Source organism: Apodemus sylvaticus, chromosome 1 (genome assembly GCF_947179515.1).
Source record: "Apodemus sylvaticus chromosome 1, mApoSyl1.1, whole genome shotgun sequence".
Taxonomy (NCBI): domain Eukaryota; kingdom Metazoa; phylum Chordata; class Mammalia; order Rodentia; family Muridae; genus Apodemus; species Apodemus sylvaticus.
Window position 1 is genome coordinate 52,701,525 of NC_067472.1, and position 17,721 is coordinate 52,719,245.

The 17,721-nt window shown below is 48.9% G+C and overlaps 1 protein-coding gene across 1 annotated transcript in view; it reads right to left on the minus strand.

Moving 5' to 3' along the window:
* Positions 1-1,557: 1,557 nt before the first annotated feature.
* The window catches only part of Vwce (von Willebrand factor C and EGF domains), a 31,146-nt gene continuing 14,982 nt past the window's right edge, over positions 1,558-17,721 (minus strand). The window contains 11 exon segments of the mRNA XM_052173067.1: positions 1,558-2,642; positions 6,546-6,609; positions 6,938-7,020; positions 7,097-7,187; positions 8,797-8,879; positions 10,368-10,464; positions 11,771-11,856; positions 12,846-12,963; positions 14,079-14,114; positions 14,116-14,165; positions 16,418-16,505. Of these exon segments, the coding sequence (XP_052029027.1) occupies positions 2,032-2,642; positions 6,546-6,609; positions 6,938-7,020; positions 7,097-7,187; positions 8,797-8,879; positions 10,368-10,464; positions 11,771-11,856; positions 12,846-12,963; positions 14,079-14,114; positions 14,116-14,165; positions 16,418-16,505 (1,407 nt within the window). The 3' untranslated portion in view covers positions 1,558-2,031.

Sequence of the window (17,721 nt, forward strand, 5' to 3'; positions counted from 1 at the left end):
AAAGTATAGGATGCTCTGGACAGATAAGGGAGCTGGAGCTGTCTATCCACTGTCTATCCCCCTCTTCACTCAGAAAGATGCTTAGAGTATAATTAAAAACAGTTCTGGATGCAGGCAAAACACTTAAATAAATCTTTTTAAAACAAAGGAGGGTCTATTTGGTTTGGGATGGCTTTTCCCACAGGCTCAGGATGGGCAGAGAACAGAAGGAGCAAGACAAGTAGTCTCAATCAGAGCCTGATTCATCGCACTGCAAAAGCTGCAGCAGCAGCAGCAGCAGCTCGTGCAGTCAGTCCATACTCGCTGGGCCTCTCCATGCCAGGCCTGCGGTGCACCATGGGTAGAGGCCTCCCTGGGAGCTTGCCTATGAGTCACAGAGACAGATCAAGGGACAGGTGCAGGGGAGACTTAACAAACCAAGGGGGATGACACTGGAAGATATTGAGGTGGGGGGAGGAAGGGCTTCCAGGCCACGCACAGTGTGCATAAAGGCTACAAGCTCTGAAAGGACAACCCAAAAGGGCCATCTGGTTCCGTGTCCTGCCTCCCTATGATGGTCCCAGACATCATCTGTCCTTTGCCCCTATTTCTCACTTCCAGTGTCCCTCACCAGGACAGCCGATGGCCATCACAGGAAAAAAAGCATTGTTATCCTATATTCTTATGAGAAGACGGGGAGTGAATCATATGCGACCTTCATAACACAGCCTGTCAGGTAGCATGAACTATTGCTATTTAAAACCTCACAGAAGCCAGACAGCGACACTCAGTGTACAGACAACTGGAGTTCCAGAGCAGACAGTTCTCCTGGGGACTTTAGACATTAAAGGAATGTACCAGTATACCCAGTCTTGTTTTTTGTTTTTCCACATATAATATTATGTAGCCCAGGATGCCCTTGAGCTCCTGATCATCCCACTTCAGTATCCTCAGTTCAGGTGTGAGCCACCATGCCCTAATTAGCATTACTTTACAATAGATAAAGATCCCCCCAATAGAAAGGAGACTTTACCTTTGCTGAGTTATTTCTGGATTGAATTGCTCTTCATAGCAACAGCCACGGGTGTGGGTCAGCTGAGTGCTGACACCTGCTGGCCACTGTGGGTACTACATACAAACAGGTACCACTCTATCATCTTGCCCACCCGCTTCCATTTGAGCAGTTACTTAGCAACACAAAGCTAATGTCCTTTAACCTCCCTGCCTTTAGACCTATTAATCCCTGTTACAAATATATGTATTTACTTATTTATTAGCTATAAATTATTTGTTGACTGTAATTATTTTCCCAGGGAATATACATATAACAGATTCTAAAAGCAGGGAGTTAGAGAGGGGAAAGCACCTACCACTGTAACAGTGGTAAGTGTGGGCTACACAGAAGACAACAGGGAGCAAGATCTGGCCCTCCCTCACCCGCCTTGCCCCCACCTTCGCTGGCCTCTGGCATCCCCTCTTCACACCCTAAAGTGCACTTGTCTTCTGAGCACCTGTCCCCCACCCCACCCCCACCCTGGACTGTGAACTTATGAAGAGAGAGGTTTAGCATCCCAGTGTTTAACTTAGGCATGGGGACAGAACACATGCTCTGAACACATCTTGAGATGAGCATTACATGAAATCAGTGTTGAAAACAAAGCTTAATGATAACAGACAACTCCAAAAACCTTTCTAGGATGGCTGTCCTATGACGTCACTGTCAAGAGTATGCACTGACAGGATCACCCTAGGCATGGCTCTGCCTGGGTGAGGTGGGCACTGCTGACTTAGTGTGCCGGGGCCACCAGGAACCAATGTAGACAAGGGCGGGGGCCAAACACAAACACAGGTTCTCACGATTCTGGAGACTAAAAGTCCAAAGCCAGGAGGTGTTGGGTTATTCCTTCTGGTGCCTCTCTCTTGGATTTATGCATGGTCCATCCCATTCTAAGGTCTTCTCTGGACACCCCACCCGTTTACCCCTGTGGTCACATACATACTAGGCCATCAGCAGAGAGCTCCATGTGGCATGTTCTAGGCATCGTGAGTCACTCAGATGGTAGAGTCCTCCTTCTTCGAGGTATCTGTAGTGGACTGTTGGGGAACAGGGTTAGGGGTATCTGTGAGAGCCGCAGAGAGTCTTTGAGGCCTCAAGGAGGTGGTGAGGGTCTCTGAGAGGTCAGCCTCCGTCACTGAAGGTGTTTCTGCCTCAGTCAAGGGGGTGGCAGACAGAGGCCACCGGAATGCTTTCTGAGCCCCAAAGGTTGAAGAAGAGCTTTCTGGAGTGACAGGTGATGAAGGAGTCCCTGGCATGACTGGAGGTAGAGTGGGCGGTCCGGGAGAGACAGGTGACCCTGATGAGGGCGCAGGGGCCTGGGAGGCTCCGGGCTTCCCAAGGGCTGTGCGCTCTGGCTCCGACAGGAGTGAGGATGTTGTCTGGGCTACTGGGGGGGCTGGGGATGCAGACTGCGCATTAGACAGGTTTGTTCTTAAAAGCCGCTGCAGGAGCTGGGCCATGGGCTTCGCAGGAGATGCTGACGGAGGCCCCGGGCAGGAGCTACAGTTGCCAGAGACTTCAGTGTCTCCACGGGGGTTCCGTGCAGCTTTGGCAAGATCTCCATGAGGGGAAGGTTGCTGCTTTTCTTCTGGAGGAAACAGGGAATCTGGACAGAGGTGGGAAAACAGAGTCACAAGGGTTCCCCCTGGTCGAAATGAGCCATTCTGGAGATAGACGCCACACTCTACCCTCAGGTGGGACTCAGCACAGCTGGTGAGGAGCACTGTGAGCTGCCTCCAGTGTCCATGATAGAAGGCTGGAAAGAGACCCTGAATGGAAGGCGGCAGTTCACCAAAGTGCCCCTCCCAGGAACTTGCAGTGTAACTTTGGAAAGAACAAGGCTCAGCATGCTCATCTTTGGGTTTTAGTTTCCCCACATAGAGGGGTGCCAGTGAGCCAAAGATACACAAAGAGTCAGCGCTGGGCCTCTCTTTTCCCACTTGCAAAATGGGCATCCCAACAGACTGAGAGCCAGAAGTACGACTGCACAGGATGACTTAGCTTAAGCCCTCAGGCCAGTGGGCATCAATGACAGGTCACCATGGGTCCACAAATGACCACAGATGTCTATCACTCCACAGTGGCGAGTTGCTCATGGGAAAAATTGATGTGTGGAGTCAGAAAACAGAGAAACGCTGTATGTTCCGTTCAGTTTTGCTACCCGACCTAACGCTATCCAAAAATATACAATCTATTAAGAAAAATACAAGTCAGTATTCTGTGATTTAGGCTAGCCTCAGACTCACTAAATAGCCTCTCTATGTAACCTTGGCTGTCCTAGAACTTGAAAGGAAAATTATTGGCTCAGGACCCCAAGACCAAGTTCTCAGCACAAAGGAGATGCATTTGTCCCAGAGGAACAGTGGGCAGGCAATAAGAGACTGTCTTGGCATATAGGAAAATGACTGTTTATAAAGGGAAATGGGGCCGGGCAGTGGTGGCGCACATGCCTTTAATCCCAGCACTTGGGAGGCAGAGGCAGGCAGATTTCTGAGTTCGAGGCCAGCCTGGTCTACAGAGTGAGTTCCAGGACAGCCAGGGCTACACAGAGAAACCCTGTCTCGAAAAACCAAAAACCAAAAACAAACAAACAAACAAACAAGGGAAATGGGAAACCCCATGTTAGGATGAAATGTTTAATTTTAATTGGGCACGTTAATTAGGTGGGCCAAAGAGAGCTTTTGATTGCTGAATTCACTACTTTGGATCTTGGTGGTCAGCCTCAGGAGGAGGCATTGGCTAAATAAGGGAATAGACCTTAGTGGCTAGCTTTGGGAATGTACTCTAATGAATGGTTTTCAGCAAGACAGAGGGACTTAAGGAGAAAGAGGGAGCCTGCGAGAGCCATGCCTGCCACACTCAAGCTGGCCAGCGTCCTTTCGGAACTTAGTATGTTAACCAGACTGGCCTTGAACTCACAGAGCTCTGCTTGCCTGCTGTGATTAAAGGCTTGTCCTACCTAGCCCAGCAGACTTGGTCTTTGTGATGCTAGGGACTGATCCATGGCTTTGTGTACACAAGACAAGTGCAGTGAATAGGTTCAGTCCCCCAGCAACGAATGAAGAACAGTCCCAGCCTACCGCCTCTCACGTTGGGAGGGTGCGCTGCATAGGGGGAAACGGACGCTAAGCACAGAGATGAGCTGGTGGAGAGCAAAGGAGGAATGAACATTAGGAAAGGCTCAGCTGAGGGAGGCAGACACCACTGTGTATAGGCTATAAGCATGTGCACTGGGTGGTATGAATCGTGTCTGAAGAAAATTATTTTTATTACATTGCATATGTATGTGTGCCTCTGTGCGCTCGCAAGTGTGTGTGTGTGTGTGTGTGTGTCACAGCATACTTGTGGAAATCAGAGGACAAATTTCAAGATGCCAGAGGGGAGGGCATCCACCCCCCTGAGTGACCCTTTCCTAAAGTTCACTTCTCCTTCGCTTTCCACCAGCTCTTTTCTTTATGCTTAGCTTCCTTTCCCCCTGTGAGCCACACCTTTATATATGTTCCAGAGACCAAACTTGTATCATCAAGCTTTGACGCAAGCACCTTATCTCACCTGTCCCTTCTGGGTTTTGGAGGGTCACGGTATTTTTTTTGAGTTTGGGATTAAAGGGTACACCATCACTGACGCAGCCACCACCCAGCTTCTTTGTATTGTTTTTAAGTCATCAGATGGATTGATTTATTTATTTAATGTATAAGTGCTCGATCCGCATGTAGACCTCCGTGCCAGAGTGGACATCAGATCCTATTTACATGGTTGAGAGCTGCGGTGTGGTTGCTAGGGGTTGAACTCAGGACCTCTGAACCACTGAGCCATCTCTCCAGCCTGGAGTATTCCTGTTACAGAGAGCTATGAGTCGGGTGGGGGGTGGGGGACAGGGTGTGATGATGAGCAGAGCTGAGACAGTGTTTCTGGGAAAAGAGGTTGGCTCAGCAGGGTCACTTTGGGTCTTAGTTTTCACACATGGGGGAGGGCCAGAGAGCAAAGGATAAGGAAAGAGAGGGTCTAGTACCGCCATTAGACACTCCCTTCCCCGGGCTCTGTGACCGCATCTGGAAACAGAGATAACACTCCTGAGCCCAAGCACTCTGGCTGGGTTGCTCAGTGAGCGCGATGCAGATGCTTAGTGGCTGTGAGGTATGCTGGCCACAGAGTTTCCGAAACCTGAGGGCATAATATCTGTCCATTGGAGAGGAGCCTGGGGTGGGTCAAAGGAGGCACGACCCTCGAAGTCCCCTGTGGTCCCCAGCACTGTTGGCAGTTCTATACTTTCCCAGAGCAGACCAGATCTTGGAGAGCCCTAGGAAGGCCAAAGATGTAAAACAGACACTTCCCAGGAAGCAATGTTGGCCATAAGACAGTGGGGAAACCCGCCATCTTTCTGAATGTTGAAAGCATACAAAGAAAACACATCTGTGTATTGAATAAACTGGAAAAATTAGAATTCTAAACAGTTTTTGGTGACCGTCCTGACACAGCCCCCAGATTTGAAAAAATAAAAGTTACCCCAGAATCTTCCCAGGTACAGGTGTATAGAAGGAAGAGAAAGAGACAAAGAAAGGAAAAAAAGGTGGCCTGGGGAGGCAGGAAGACGAGGAAAGAAAGAAGGGAGGGATGGAGAGACAGGGAGGCAGCTTGAGGTAGGAAAATTAGCCCAAGAGAAGAGGGGAGTTCCCTCTTAATCCACATTTTGTTTTCTGCCATTTCAGTTTCCATGATCAATTGCTATTTTCAGAAAATAACAGCTCATATGTTAAATTGTGTGCCGTTATGAGTAGCATGATGGTATATATACCATCCCACCCTGTCCTGTCCAGGCTGGGACTCACGCTTTATCCAATATATTGGTATGTCTGTGCTACCATTTGGTTAGTCACCTAGGAACCTCTCTGTTGTTGGTTTGACAGGGCTATCATATAGGGTTCAATTCCATCCACAGTTGCAGACACATTTGAGGTCTCACAGATAATGGGGAGCGTCCTTGGTGGATAACCAGCTGGGGTCCACACCGAGACTTCAAAGCTATACGACAGATCACCGGGTCCTGTTTGTAACTATGCAACAAAGAACCACATGGACTAGCCAAGTCTGGTGGCACATGACTGTAGTCTCAGCACTCACAAGACTGAAGCAGGAGAATTGCTTCAATCAAGAGTTTAAGGGCAGCCTCAGCAAGAAAAGACTCCTGTCTCAAAAGAGGGGTGAGGCATGGACGAGGCCAGGGATGGTTCGGGGCACAGTGCTGGCCTAGCCTTGGGTTCAGGAGTCTGAACTTGACCCATCACACCAAACACAGGCTAAAAGGGAGGATGGTGGAAAGAGGAGTCAGACAACACAACACATTGTGTTATTTCCTAACAAACAGTTCAGAACCAGCAGCCCACCATACCTGTGCGACCATCGGCAACTGTCTGAGCCTGGGCTCCTTGGCAGCCCGTCTAAGGCCTGTGTTTCTGACAAGTTTTGCAGTGGAAGATGACAAGGAAAGCCCAGGCTTAGGCTTGCTTACCTGGGCAGGAGGGGTCAGTACAGACTGGCTGGCAGGGGACCGTCTCACAGCTCACCTCTCCCAGCTAAAGAAGCAGAAAGACACCCGTGAGGAAACCCAGAGTATCCCAACAACCAGTAGCAGAACTCTCCAGGGTCCCTTGTTCAATAGTGTGACCCACAGAAAAGTATTGTTGGGTAGAGGCCCAAATACCTGGGCCCTAGTCTGGATGACAGGCAATGCTAGCCAGAAGACACCTTCACCTGAACTTCCAAAGAGGGATGGGTGGACAGAGACAAGGGCACTTGGACAGTTCATGAAACATGAACAGCAGAGAGATGGGCAGATTAGCTCGGGGACCCATGTGCGAGATGCAGCCTGGCAGGCAGCACCAGGCCCTCAGGCTAGCTCACCTGGCAGATGCACCGCGTACAAGGCTCATCATCCAAGGTGAACACCTGACCATTCACCACCTTTCTCCCTTCAAAGTTACAGTCTACAGAGACAGAGATGGGACGATGAGACCCAGGTGCACCTGGGAGACTGGGGCACGGGTGGCTTCTCCCACTCACCATGGCACACGGGGCAGCACTCGCCATCCGGGTGGAAGGGGTAGGTACAGGTGATGGGACAGTCCACAGGTGAACAGGCCACCGAGCCCAGCTGCAGGACACAGAGCATACACGGCCCCTCACTGAGGACAGCTAGATCGATGCTAAGGAAGGCACGAGGCACAACACAAAGTAGACCCATCCAGACAGCAGCACTGGCCATCCATGGTGGGAGGGGATAAAGGGGTAACACTTTCTCAGTTAGGGTCCTTCCTAACCTCTCAAGAACAAGGCCTGGCCTTATCCAAGAGGACACCTGACAATAGTGACCCATTGAACAAATGTAGAATTATCCAGAAAATCTCAGCAGCAAGAAAAACAAGGGACAGAACTAAGGTGCAGCTCAGTGGTACACTGACCTCAGTTCCATCTCCAGCATCATTGAAAACAAGAAGTGCCAGGCAGTGGTGGCGCACACCTTTAATCCCAGCACTTGGGAGGCAGAGGCAGGAGGATTTCTGAGTTCAAGGCCAGCCTAGTTTACAGAGTGAGTTCCAGGACTGCCCCAGCTACACAGAGAAACCCTGTCTTGAAAAAACAAAAAGAAAAAAAGGAAAGAAGAAGAGGAGGAGGGTTGGAGAGATGGCTCAGCAGTTGAGAGCACTGACTGCTCTTCCAGAGGTCCTGAGTTCAATTCCTAGCAACCACATGGTGGCTCACAACCATCTGTAATGAGATCTGATGCCCTCTTCTGGTGTGTCTGAAGACAGCTACAATGTACTCACATAAGTAACAAATAAATAACTTTTAAAGAAGAAGGAGAAGGAAGAAGGAGAAGGAGGAGGGGGAGGGGAGGGGAAGGAGGAGAGGAGGAGAGGGAGAAGGGAGGAGAGGGGGAGGGGAAGGGGAGGAGAGGGGGAGGGAAGGAAGGAAGGAAGGAAGGAAGGAAGGAAGAAAGAAAGAAAGAAAGAAAGAAAGAAAGAAAGAAAGAAAGAAAGAAAGAAAGAAAGAAAGAAAGAAAGAAAGAAAGAAAGAGAGAGAGAGAAAGAGAGAAAGAAAGAAAGAGGAAACGAAGGAGAAAGGACTCAGAAGCAACATTTCCCAAAGCACGTGACTGAGAATATACAGGGCCAGTGGCAACGTGTCACTCAGAGGCCAAAGAGATGTTTACCCTACATTTCCCAATCCATGTGTTGACTTTGCTGTCTTTCACACAAAACTGGGGCTGAGGCTCACTGACACTCCAAAGACACACCGTCACTATACACAGCATATACACAGCAGCTCCCATGAAGCATTAACTATATCAGCGTGACAAGCAATGAGACTGCATCCTTCAGTCTCCAAATATGAAAATTCAGTATGCACTAGCCTAACACTCTTTTTAGACTGACAAGTGGGTAGGCTCTGGAGTGCAAGTGTGGATCCAGGAGCTTGTATACTAAGGCTTAATGCCTAGCCCTTTAACTAGTCATGAAGTAGGAGCAAATGACTTGGTCTCTGCTGGCTAGTCCTCTCATGAGACATGGTGAGAGTCATTGAGTTCAGCAACCCAGAAGCAGAGACTGGATCAGCCAGAGTTTTCAAATGATTCCCTGATCCTCGCTAAAGAATCCCGCTAGACAGGCGGTAGGGAGATGGTTTCCATCAGGATGAGGGGTGATCCTTCTGGAGTTCAGGAATGGATGCTGTGGATTGGGGTGAGGTTGGGTGGTGCATACCAGGCAGATGCAGCTCAGACAGGGGTCGAGCACTGACGGGAAGGTTTCGTTGTTGTAGAAGATTCTGCCTGTGTAGGTGCAGCCTGCCAAACAGAGCATGTGATGGTGAGCAGCAGCCAGAAGGGTGGCTGGTAGTGGCCAGGGGCCTGACCAGGGCAAAGGTTGAAAGTTTATCTGGATAGCAAAGGTCAGGCCCAGCACCTCCCCAGGCTGTTCAGAGGTTAGGTAAGCGATAAGCAGCCTCAGAATGGGTGCTGGCTGCTTTCTGGAATTGGACTGGGTAAGAGCACTGCAGAGTCTCGCTTCAGTGTCTTCCCACCATGGGGTGGGAGTGTCACTGAGGACTTAGGGGTAGGACAGGCAGATGGCCCATGAGGCCCAAGGTGGTGCTGGAGAAACACAAGGTTTCTGTCCCTCTCCAGTTAGTCAATAGCAAAGTCCATCTGTCCAGACCAGTCCCATCCCCCCCACCGCAACCACCCCTGCCCCTGCCCCAGCCCCTGCTATGGCTCATACCCCTAAGCCCGGATGTCCCCTAAAGACTCTGTGAATGAAACCGCTTTGATGAAATTGTTCACATACTGGGAAGTACAAACGCACATGGTGGCACATGCCTGTGAATTCCAGTACTCAAGAGCTGAGGCAGGAGCATGGAATTCCAAAACTACTTTGGCTAAAAAGCAGATTCTAGTCCATGCTGGGTTACATAGTGAAATCTTGACTCAAAGAGGAAAAAAGTGTGTGTGTGTGTGTGTGTGTGTGTGTGTGTATGCATATGTGTATATATATGTGTGTGTGTATACACACATATATGTATGTGTATATACACATATATATGTATATATAATGTATGTATATATTCTTTTATTTATTTATATATATATATAATAAAATCAAGTGAGAGACAGTAGGAAAATATTTTAACATTTATTTTATCTGTTTTGTTGTTGTTTGCCTGTACTTGAGGTGTCAGGGATGGCACCCAGAGTCTCATGCATTCTAAGCAAGTGCACTCCCACTGAACTACAAGCCCTTTGACATAATACAGTTGATATTATTTTATCTCATTTTTTGAGACTGAGTCTTGCTCTCTGGCCCAGGCTTGATCCTCCTGCCTCTTTCTCCCAAGCACTGGGGTTTCAGGCTTGTGTAACAAGCCCAGCCCTTATCAAAGCTGTGCATGTCAAACACAGAGATGGGTGGGCCTTTTTAACAAGGAAGTTATGGCTTTTTCTATCACAAACTTAATTTTTAAATTGTAGAAAAGGTGAAAATTACTGTGGAAAAAGTCTAGCCTTACTGTGCTTCCCCTCACTGCCCAGTTTTCCATGCCTGGTTTCTATGTCACCATGAGAACTATGACCTCTGGATTTGCATCTGTGAGCTAGCATAGAGGCCATGCCTCAGGCCAGCCACTTCTCTAAGCGGTGGGTGCTGTGCTGGTGGCCTGGAGTGAGTGAGATGAGATTCCAGTGGTGCTCAGTGCCAAGGGGCCTGAGGCAAGGCAGGCAGGGACTCCAGGAGCCCTGACAATGGCTTCAGAGGGTGAGGTGCGGCCCAGCCCTGGTTACCTGCTGAACAGTCAGGACAGCACTGTCCAGGGATCCGGATAGGATGTGGGCAAGAGTCCACACAGTCTGTCCTCTTGCAGCTCACGGAGCCATCTGCCTAAAGGAAGAAGAAATTTTACCAAGACTTGGGATGACAGGGCCTGCTTCTCCATACCACAGGAAAGCCAAAGCTGCCCGCTATCCAAGGCTTGCCCTCAAGGATGCCAGGGTGAGGCTGTGGTGTGGCAGGTCCTCCCCACTCCTCCCCCATGACAATGAAGACCAGCTGCTTAACACAGGTGACAGAATCCTCAGGAAGGCCTCGACTGTCTCAGGAGAGGGAAGCCAGAGCTGGGTATTCGCCTTGTCTGCTTCCCATCCTATGCCTCAGCAGCAGCCAAGGCCATATCATCACCCCCTCCACATTCTTCTCAGCATTTCCCTGGAACCCTGGCTCACCCCAAACCTATGGAGAACAATAAAATCCTATTTTTATAGAAAACTATTCCACCGGAAATGCCTAGTTCAGAAGACCAAGATGCCATACAAGGTTTCTCTCTCTTTTCCTCCCCCCTCTTCTTAAGAATTTGAGCATTTATGGCCTCTTATTTCACTCTCTTGTAAAATGAGGGCCAGGACCAGTCACAAAGGGTAGCTTTTACTCTCCCGTCTCCCTGCCGCGAACTCGAGCTCCTCAAGCTGGCGTCTCACAAAGCTCCCTAAACATCCGTCATCTAGAGATCAATCAAGGTGTGGGGCCTGGAGATCCTGTATGACTGACAGGGGGTCCCTAATGATATCCCATCCCTGCCTGCTTTATAGGATAAATACAACTCTCAAGAACGAAATACTCAGAGTGGGAGGGGAAGTACTATCCAGTTTCTTTTTGTTTGTTTGTTTGTTTGTTTGTTTTGCTTTTTGTTTGCTTTTTGTTTTTTGGAGACAGGGTTTCTCTGGATATAGCCCTGGCTGTCCTGAAATTCACTCTATAGAACAGGCTGGCCTCGAACTCAGAAATCCGCCTGCCTTTGCCTCCCAAGTGCTGGGATTACAGGCATGTGCCCGGCATCCAGTGTCTTAATAAGCACCCATATTTGACTTTTAAATATACACTCTTGTTTATCTATGACAAGGTGCAGGTCAAAATGAAGCAACACATGACCCAGAAAAGGCACACCAGCTCCCTCGGAGGCTCCAGAAGGCCTGCCTCATGGCAGCGGCTCCCTGCCTGAGCAGAGTCTCCCACGGTATCTAAGGCAGCCACCAAGCTCAACTGTTCTCAGTCACCCACTGAAAGCAGGACAAGCAGGTCCTAACCCTGCCTAGGAGGGAGACTGAGGCCAGGCTGCCAGCGGCCCCGCCTCTGAGGGAGGCAGGTGGGACAGGCCCGGAAAGCAGCTGAAGGCGAGCAGGCTGCCATTCACCTGGCAGACGCACAACTCACAGGGGTCACCAGGCGACCAGATCTGTCCGATCGGAAACTCAACCCCGTTGTCGTCCAGAGAGCAGCCTGGTGGGAGAGAGCAAAAGGAAAAGACACTTGGCAGAGAGGCAGGATGTAGCTCAGTGGTAAGGCATGCTCAGTGGACCCACAACAGCACAAAAACAAACAAGCAAACAAAAAACAGAATAGGCAGGAACTACAGCATTGTACTTCTGAAGATGAAACCTCAAGTTCATAGGCATACACACCACACAAACACACAGACAAGGGTGTGCTTATAATGTGCATACTTTTAAAGCTGGGTATGTGTGGGTATAAGGGCACACTCTAATCCCAACATTAGGAGGCAGAGACAGGAGACAGGAGAATCTCTGTAGAGTCCAACCTGGTCTACATAGTGAGTTCCAGGCCAGCCAGTGCTACACAGTGAGCTCCGGCTCAAAAGATAAATATATGCAAACTTTTACACAAAGATAACTGACAAACATACACATTCCCCAAAAAATGACCTATATTCAGTCATATACTTAGGTACACACAAACTTATGCTGACAAAACAAAACCCAGACATACACAAAATACAAATGTATATCTGCATATATACAAATGAATACACACATATATACATCACACACACAAAGGCATACTTACAGATACACTCAGAGACCACAGAGTTGCACACACACAATCAAACACATACATTCACTTGCACAAAAAACATGTACATTAAATTACACACGCATCACAGGGAACTGGCACAAACACAGAGAGACATGCCTTTGCAGGTGTATCACATAAAACACAGGCACATTCATGCACAGTTGTCATTCATACACCAACACTTAAAAGTATATACAGCTATACATACCTACAGATACACTCATATAAAACACCCATTGAAACAAAGACAGACACACAAACTTATACACTTATATAGTCACAACTCATATACAGTGCTATATAAATCACATATACTCATATCATGAACACACACACACACCATTAGTCCAAGCTCACTTGAGCCCTGTGTTGGGGGCTACATAGGCGGACCTCACCTGTGGTGGGTGTGGGCTCCCGGCATGTAAAACAGCACTGTCCTGGGCCCAGCAACCACTCCTCTCGAGGGCACTCCAGCTCTGGACATGGTGTGAAGGAACACTCTACCTCCCCATTCTGGAAGAGAGGAAAAAGCATGCACCAGGGAAGGTGGTTCCCCAGCCCTGGGCCACTGAGGACTGAAGAGAATGCTGGCCTGCTGCTGTCCTCCAAACCCTCAAGTAAAAATGACCAGGAAACGTCCAGGGAGACAGAGGAGCAGAGAAGGGTGAGTCCTTTTGGGGAGCGAAGGCCCAGAATTGTTCCTCCTGTCCTAGCTGGGTCTCTACCATCTCTCCTCCTCCCTCTTAAACCTAGCTCCATGGAGACACTTTCCTCCCTCCCTCCCTCCCTCCACTCCCATGCCTCTGCTCCACAGCTGTGAAACTGCCAGGCCTCAACTCCTCATGTCATCTGCCACTCCTTAGCAGCTTAGCCTGGTCCACAGTGTCTGTTTCCTGGGAGCCCTTCCTACCTGTCTGTCACCAATACCCTCCTGAGATAGCAAGAGTGCTTGGCCCTTATGCCCAGACATGTCTGATGCACAGCTGTGAGAGCCCAGCTCCTTCCTCTAAACTAGCACTCTCTCCACAGTGCAGAGCAGTCCACGGGATGAGTTGAAAAGATGTCTTCCTAGCATCCTCTCTGCCTTCCACTACTTCCTATTTCTCCTGAGGACACTCATGAGCTAGTAAATTACTATATAATGACCACACATCTCCCAGCCTGCACCCCGGGGACACCCTCCTACAACACATTCCAGAAAAGCCCACCTGCCTCTAGCCTTCTGTGCTCCAACCAGAGGGCACAGAACCCTCAGAATTTCACCTGACTGGTCTGAGTCATCCCTCGGGTCTCTCTCTCTCTCTCTCTCTCTCTCTCTCTCTCTCTCTCTCTCTCTCTCCCTCAACCAGCCACACCCACCTAGGCCATAGGCTGCCAGTCAGAGGGGACTGGTGCTCTTCCGGGCTGAGGATGTATGTTCTCAGATCACAGCAAGTGCTTAGACCTCACGGAGACTGTGGTAAGACAGGGAGGTTCCCTACAGGGACTCCAGCTTCAATCTCTCCTCTCTGCTACACCGAACGTTATCTTCTCCACAGCAAAGCATCCTGGGTAAATGCTTATGCTGCCCACCCAACGTTTTTCCCATCTTCCACTGAGTCAACAGGTGAAGGAACCTCACACCCTACCTGGCAGACACAGGTGGTACAGTCGTCGCCACCCCCCACTGAACACAGCCCCGTCCGTGTACCACCGGCCATGGAAATAGCATCTCCCTGCAGGAGACAAAGGCAGAAGGGCTCAGGGCTTTCCAGATGAAGCAGCTACAAGAGTAGACAGATGGCAAGGACTCAGAGTACTGGTCAACCTCCAAATCCCAGACCCTACACAAGTTACTACCTAAAACCCTACAAAAGAGGTCATTACCCAAGAGGCAGAGGGCACCCCAAGAAGTTCAGAGTAAGAATCTCAAGAGGAACTGTGCCAGGCACTGGACAAAGATAATCTGAAGATCTTCCTTAGGGTAAAACCAGCCTCAAAGTCTGGAAAAGTGTCTATCCAGGCTGTCTTGGGTTCAAGTCCCACTACACATCTCAGAGCTGATTAGGGCAAAATGCATGACTCTCTAGAAGCTCCTGCCCTTCACTGTGCAAGGGAGCTGACAGTTCACACCTCACAGGTTTCACACTGACTGTAGGAAAAGAAAATGAAAAACAAAAACAAAAACAACCAAAGCCCAGCATGATATTTCCTGCCTTTTATCCCAGCACTAGGGAGGTGGAGACACTTAGAACTCTTGAGTTTGAGGCTAGCCTGGTCTACATAGTGAGTTCCAGGATAGACAGAGTTACATAGTAAGACCCTTCCCCCCCCCCAAAAAAAAACAAAAACAAGACAAAAAAGAAAAAATAACAGCCAGATGGTACTGACAATTTCAATTCCAACACTCAGGAGGCAGAGGCAGGTGGATCTCTGTAAGTTCAAAGCCAGTTTGGTTTATAGAGTGAATTCTAGGACCACCAGGGCTACATGGAGAAATCCTGTCTGGAAAAAAACAAAAAGAAAGGGGGGGAAAATAATGTAATGTCTCAAGTTAGCCTGCATCCCTAGCTACTGGGGAGGCTGAGGCACGCAGATGGAAAGCTCCAGCCTAATTAGGTAATAAAGGAAGTCCTAGGCCAGCTCGGGCAACTTAAGGAGACCTTGTCTCAAAAGAAAAGGTATAAAGCCGGGCGTTGGTGGCGCACGCCTGTAATCCCAGCACTCTGGGAGGCAGAGGCAGGCAGATTTCTGAGTTTGAGGCCAGCCTGGTCTACAGAGTGAGTTCCAGGACAGCCAGGGCTCACAGAGAAACCCTGTCTTGAAAAAACTAAATCCAAAAAAAAAAAAAAAGAAAAGGTATAAAATGAGAGAGTACACAGATCCTGGGTTCAACCTCTAGTAGTGTGGAAAAACAGTTTAAAATGCATGTATTTGTTGGGGGAGGGGCATGGTGTATAGATAAGAGGTCAACTTGTAGAAGTCAGTTCCCGCCTACCATACAGGTACCTTTACCAGCTAAGCCATCCCACTGCCTGCTTTGAAATCAGGCAAATTTGAGTTCTAGTTTGGCGCCATCACTAGCTGCTGTGTATCTCTAGAAAGCAGCTTAACCTCTCTGAATCTGTCTTTTCATTAAAAGGCAGCAGTGAGCAGATTTCCCCCACTGTGACAACTCAAGAATTCAACAGACCAAGAGGTGTCAGCTGTCCCAAACAGGAAGGGGCACATGCTGGTGGGGAAGATCGCCTCTCGCCGATGAGGTCACCCTTAGATTTAACTTGGAAATGGGAAGGAAGGAAGTAGACAAGATTGGGAGAGATGTTAAGACAGGCAGGTTGTCTTTCCAGGTCAGGGGTGGGTGTTAAGACAAGTGGTCCTTCAACCGAGAGCTTTATTAGGGGAGTTACGATTGCCACAGGCAAACGGGCAGCCCCTGTGCAGCAGAGTTCCAAAGAGAGACCAAGAGAGGCATCCATTCTTCAGAAAAGAAGAATGTGTCCATTCTGAGGAAAGGGAGGATGCCCCACCCCACAAGGCAGCAGGCTTAGTTAGTGAGTAACTATGCTGAGTCAGGGATCTGGCTGCTTCCACCCTGCAGCAGCCTTGTCCCTGTGGGGCCTGGTTACCCTGGTTAGCAGAAAGGCCTGGGATCCTAACAGTCATGGAATGGCATGTCCTTATGTCTCTGTCTGTTAAAAGAGATTCCTCAACACGCAGAACAGGGGCAGATCATGTCAGGACTGGGCCCACAGCCCCTCTCCCTACACTCAAGATGCACTGTAGAGGCAGGGACAGGGGAAAGCCAGGCCGTGAGCACAGTGTGGCTAAGGTGCACAGAGGAGACACTAAAAATGAGTAATTGAGGTCTATCCTTCGACCACCTTTCTAAGGTAGGAGTAGGTCTCTCCTCTCCTACCTCAATACACACTCCAAAAGCACTTCTCCCCAGTACCCCAAACAACAAACGTTCCCAAGAGTCACCTACCTGGCACACAAGTACAGCAATCTGACTGTGGGGAAGCCTTGCAGGAACCAGGGGGACACTCAGGAGAGATACAAGAAACATTTCCAGCCTGTGGAGGCAAAAGATAGGGATGGGGACAAGGGTGGGGCCAGGTTCACTACCAACCACGCCTTTAACCCCAGCACGTGGAAGGCAGAGGCAGGCAGGTTTCTGTAAGCTTGAGGCCAGCCTGCTCTACATTGCGAATTTCAGGCCAGCCAGGGCTACCTAATAGGATTTTATTCACAAAAATAAATACATAAATACATAAATAAATGTCAAGTTAGGAACTGGAGAGAGATGGATTTGTGGTTAAAAACCCTTTCTACTCCTAGAAGGAACAGGAGTTTGGTTCCCAGCACCCACACCAGGCAGCTCACAATAGCCCATAACTCTAGAGATCTGACACCAGGGCTGGAGAGATGATGGTTCAGTGGTTAAGAGCACTGACTGCTCTTCTAGAGTCCCGAGGTCAATTCCCAGCAACCACATGGTGGCTCACAACCATCTGTAATGGGATCCAATGTCCTCTTCTGGTGTGTCTGAAGACAGCAACAGTGTACTCATATACATAAAATAAATAAATCTGAAAGAGAGAGGGAGAGGAGAGGGAGAAGAAGAAGGGGGAGGGAGGTCCTCTCTGAGCACCTCTTCATACATCCACATATAAGTTAGCTGGGGAAATGACTCAGCTGTTGAGAGCGATTCTTGTTCCTGCAGAAGAATCAGGTTCAATTCCCAGCTCCCACAGGGCACCTCACAGCCATCTGTAACTCCAATTTCAGGGTATTTGGCACTCTCTTTTCTGGCCTCTGAGGGTACCAGGCACACAAGTAGTACATAGACACACATGTGGGCAACACACTCATACAAATGCAAGCATATCAATTTAAAAATAAATAACTAAAAAGTCAAAATAATAAGTACTTTTTTTTTTTTGAGAAGGAGTCTCGCTGTGTAGCCCTACCTGTCCTGTCCTGGAACTCAACATGTAGACCAGGCTGGCCTCAAACTCAAGTGATACACTTGCCCTGTCTTCCAAGTGCTGAGATTAAAGACATGTGCCACCATACCCAGTACACAATACATCTTTAAAAGTAATTTTTAAGTTAAAAATTTTTAAAGTGTCCAACATTGGAATCATCTAGACCTGAGTTCCACTATCTATGCATCTCCTAACAAGACTTCAAGCAAAGGAAGGGATATCACATCTCCAGCAACTTTTTGTTGTTGTTGTTGTTGTTTTCGAGACATGGTTTCTCTGGATAGCCCTGGCTATCCTAGAA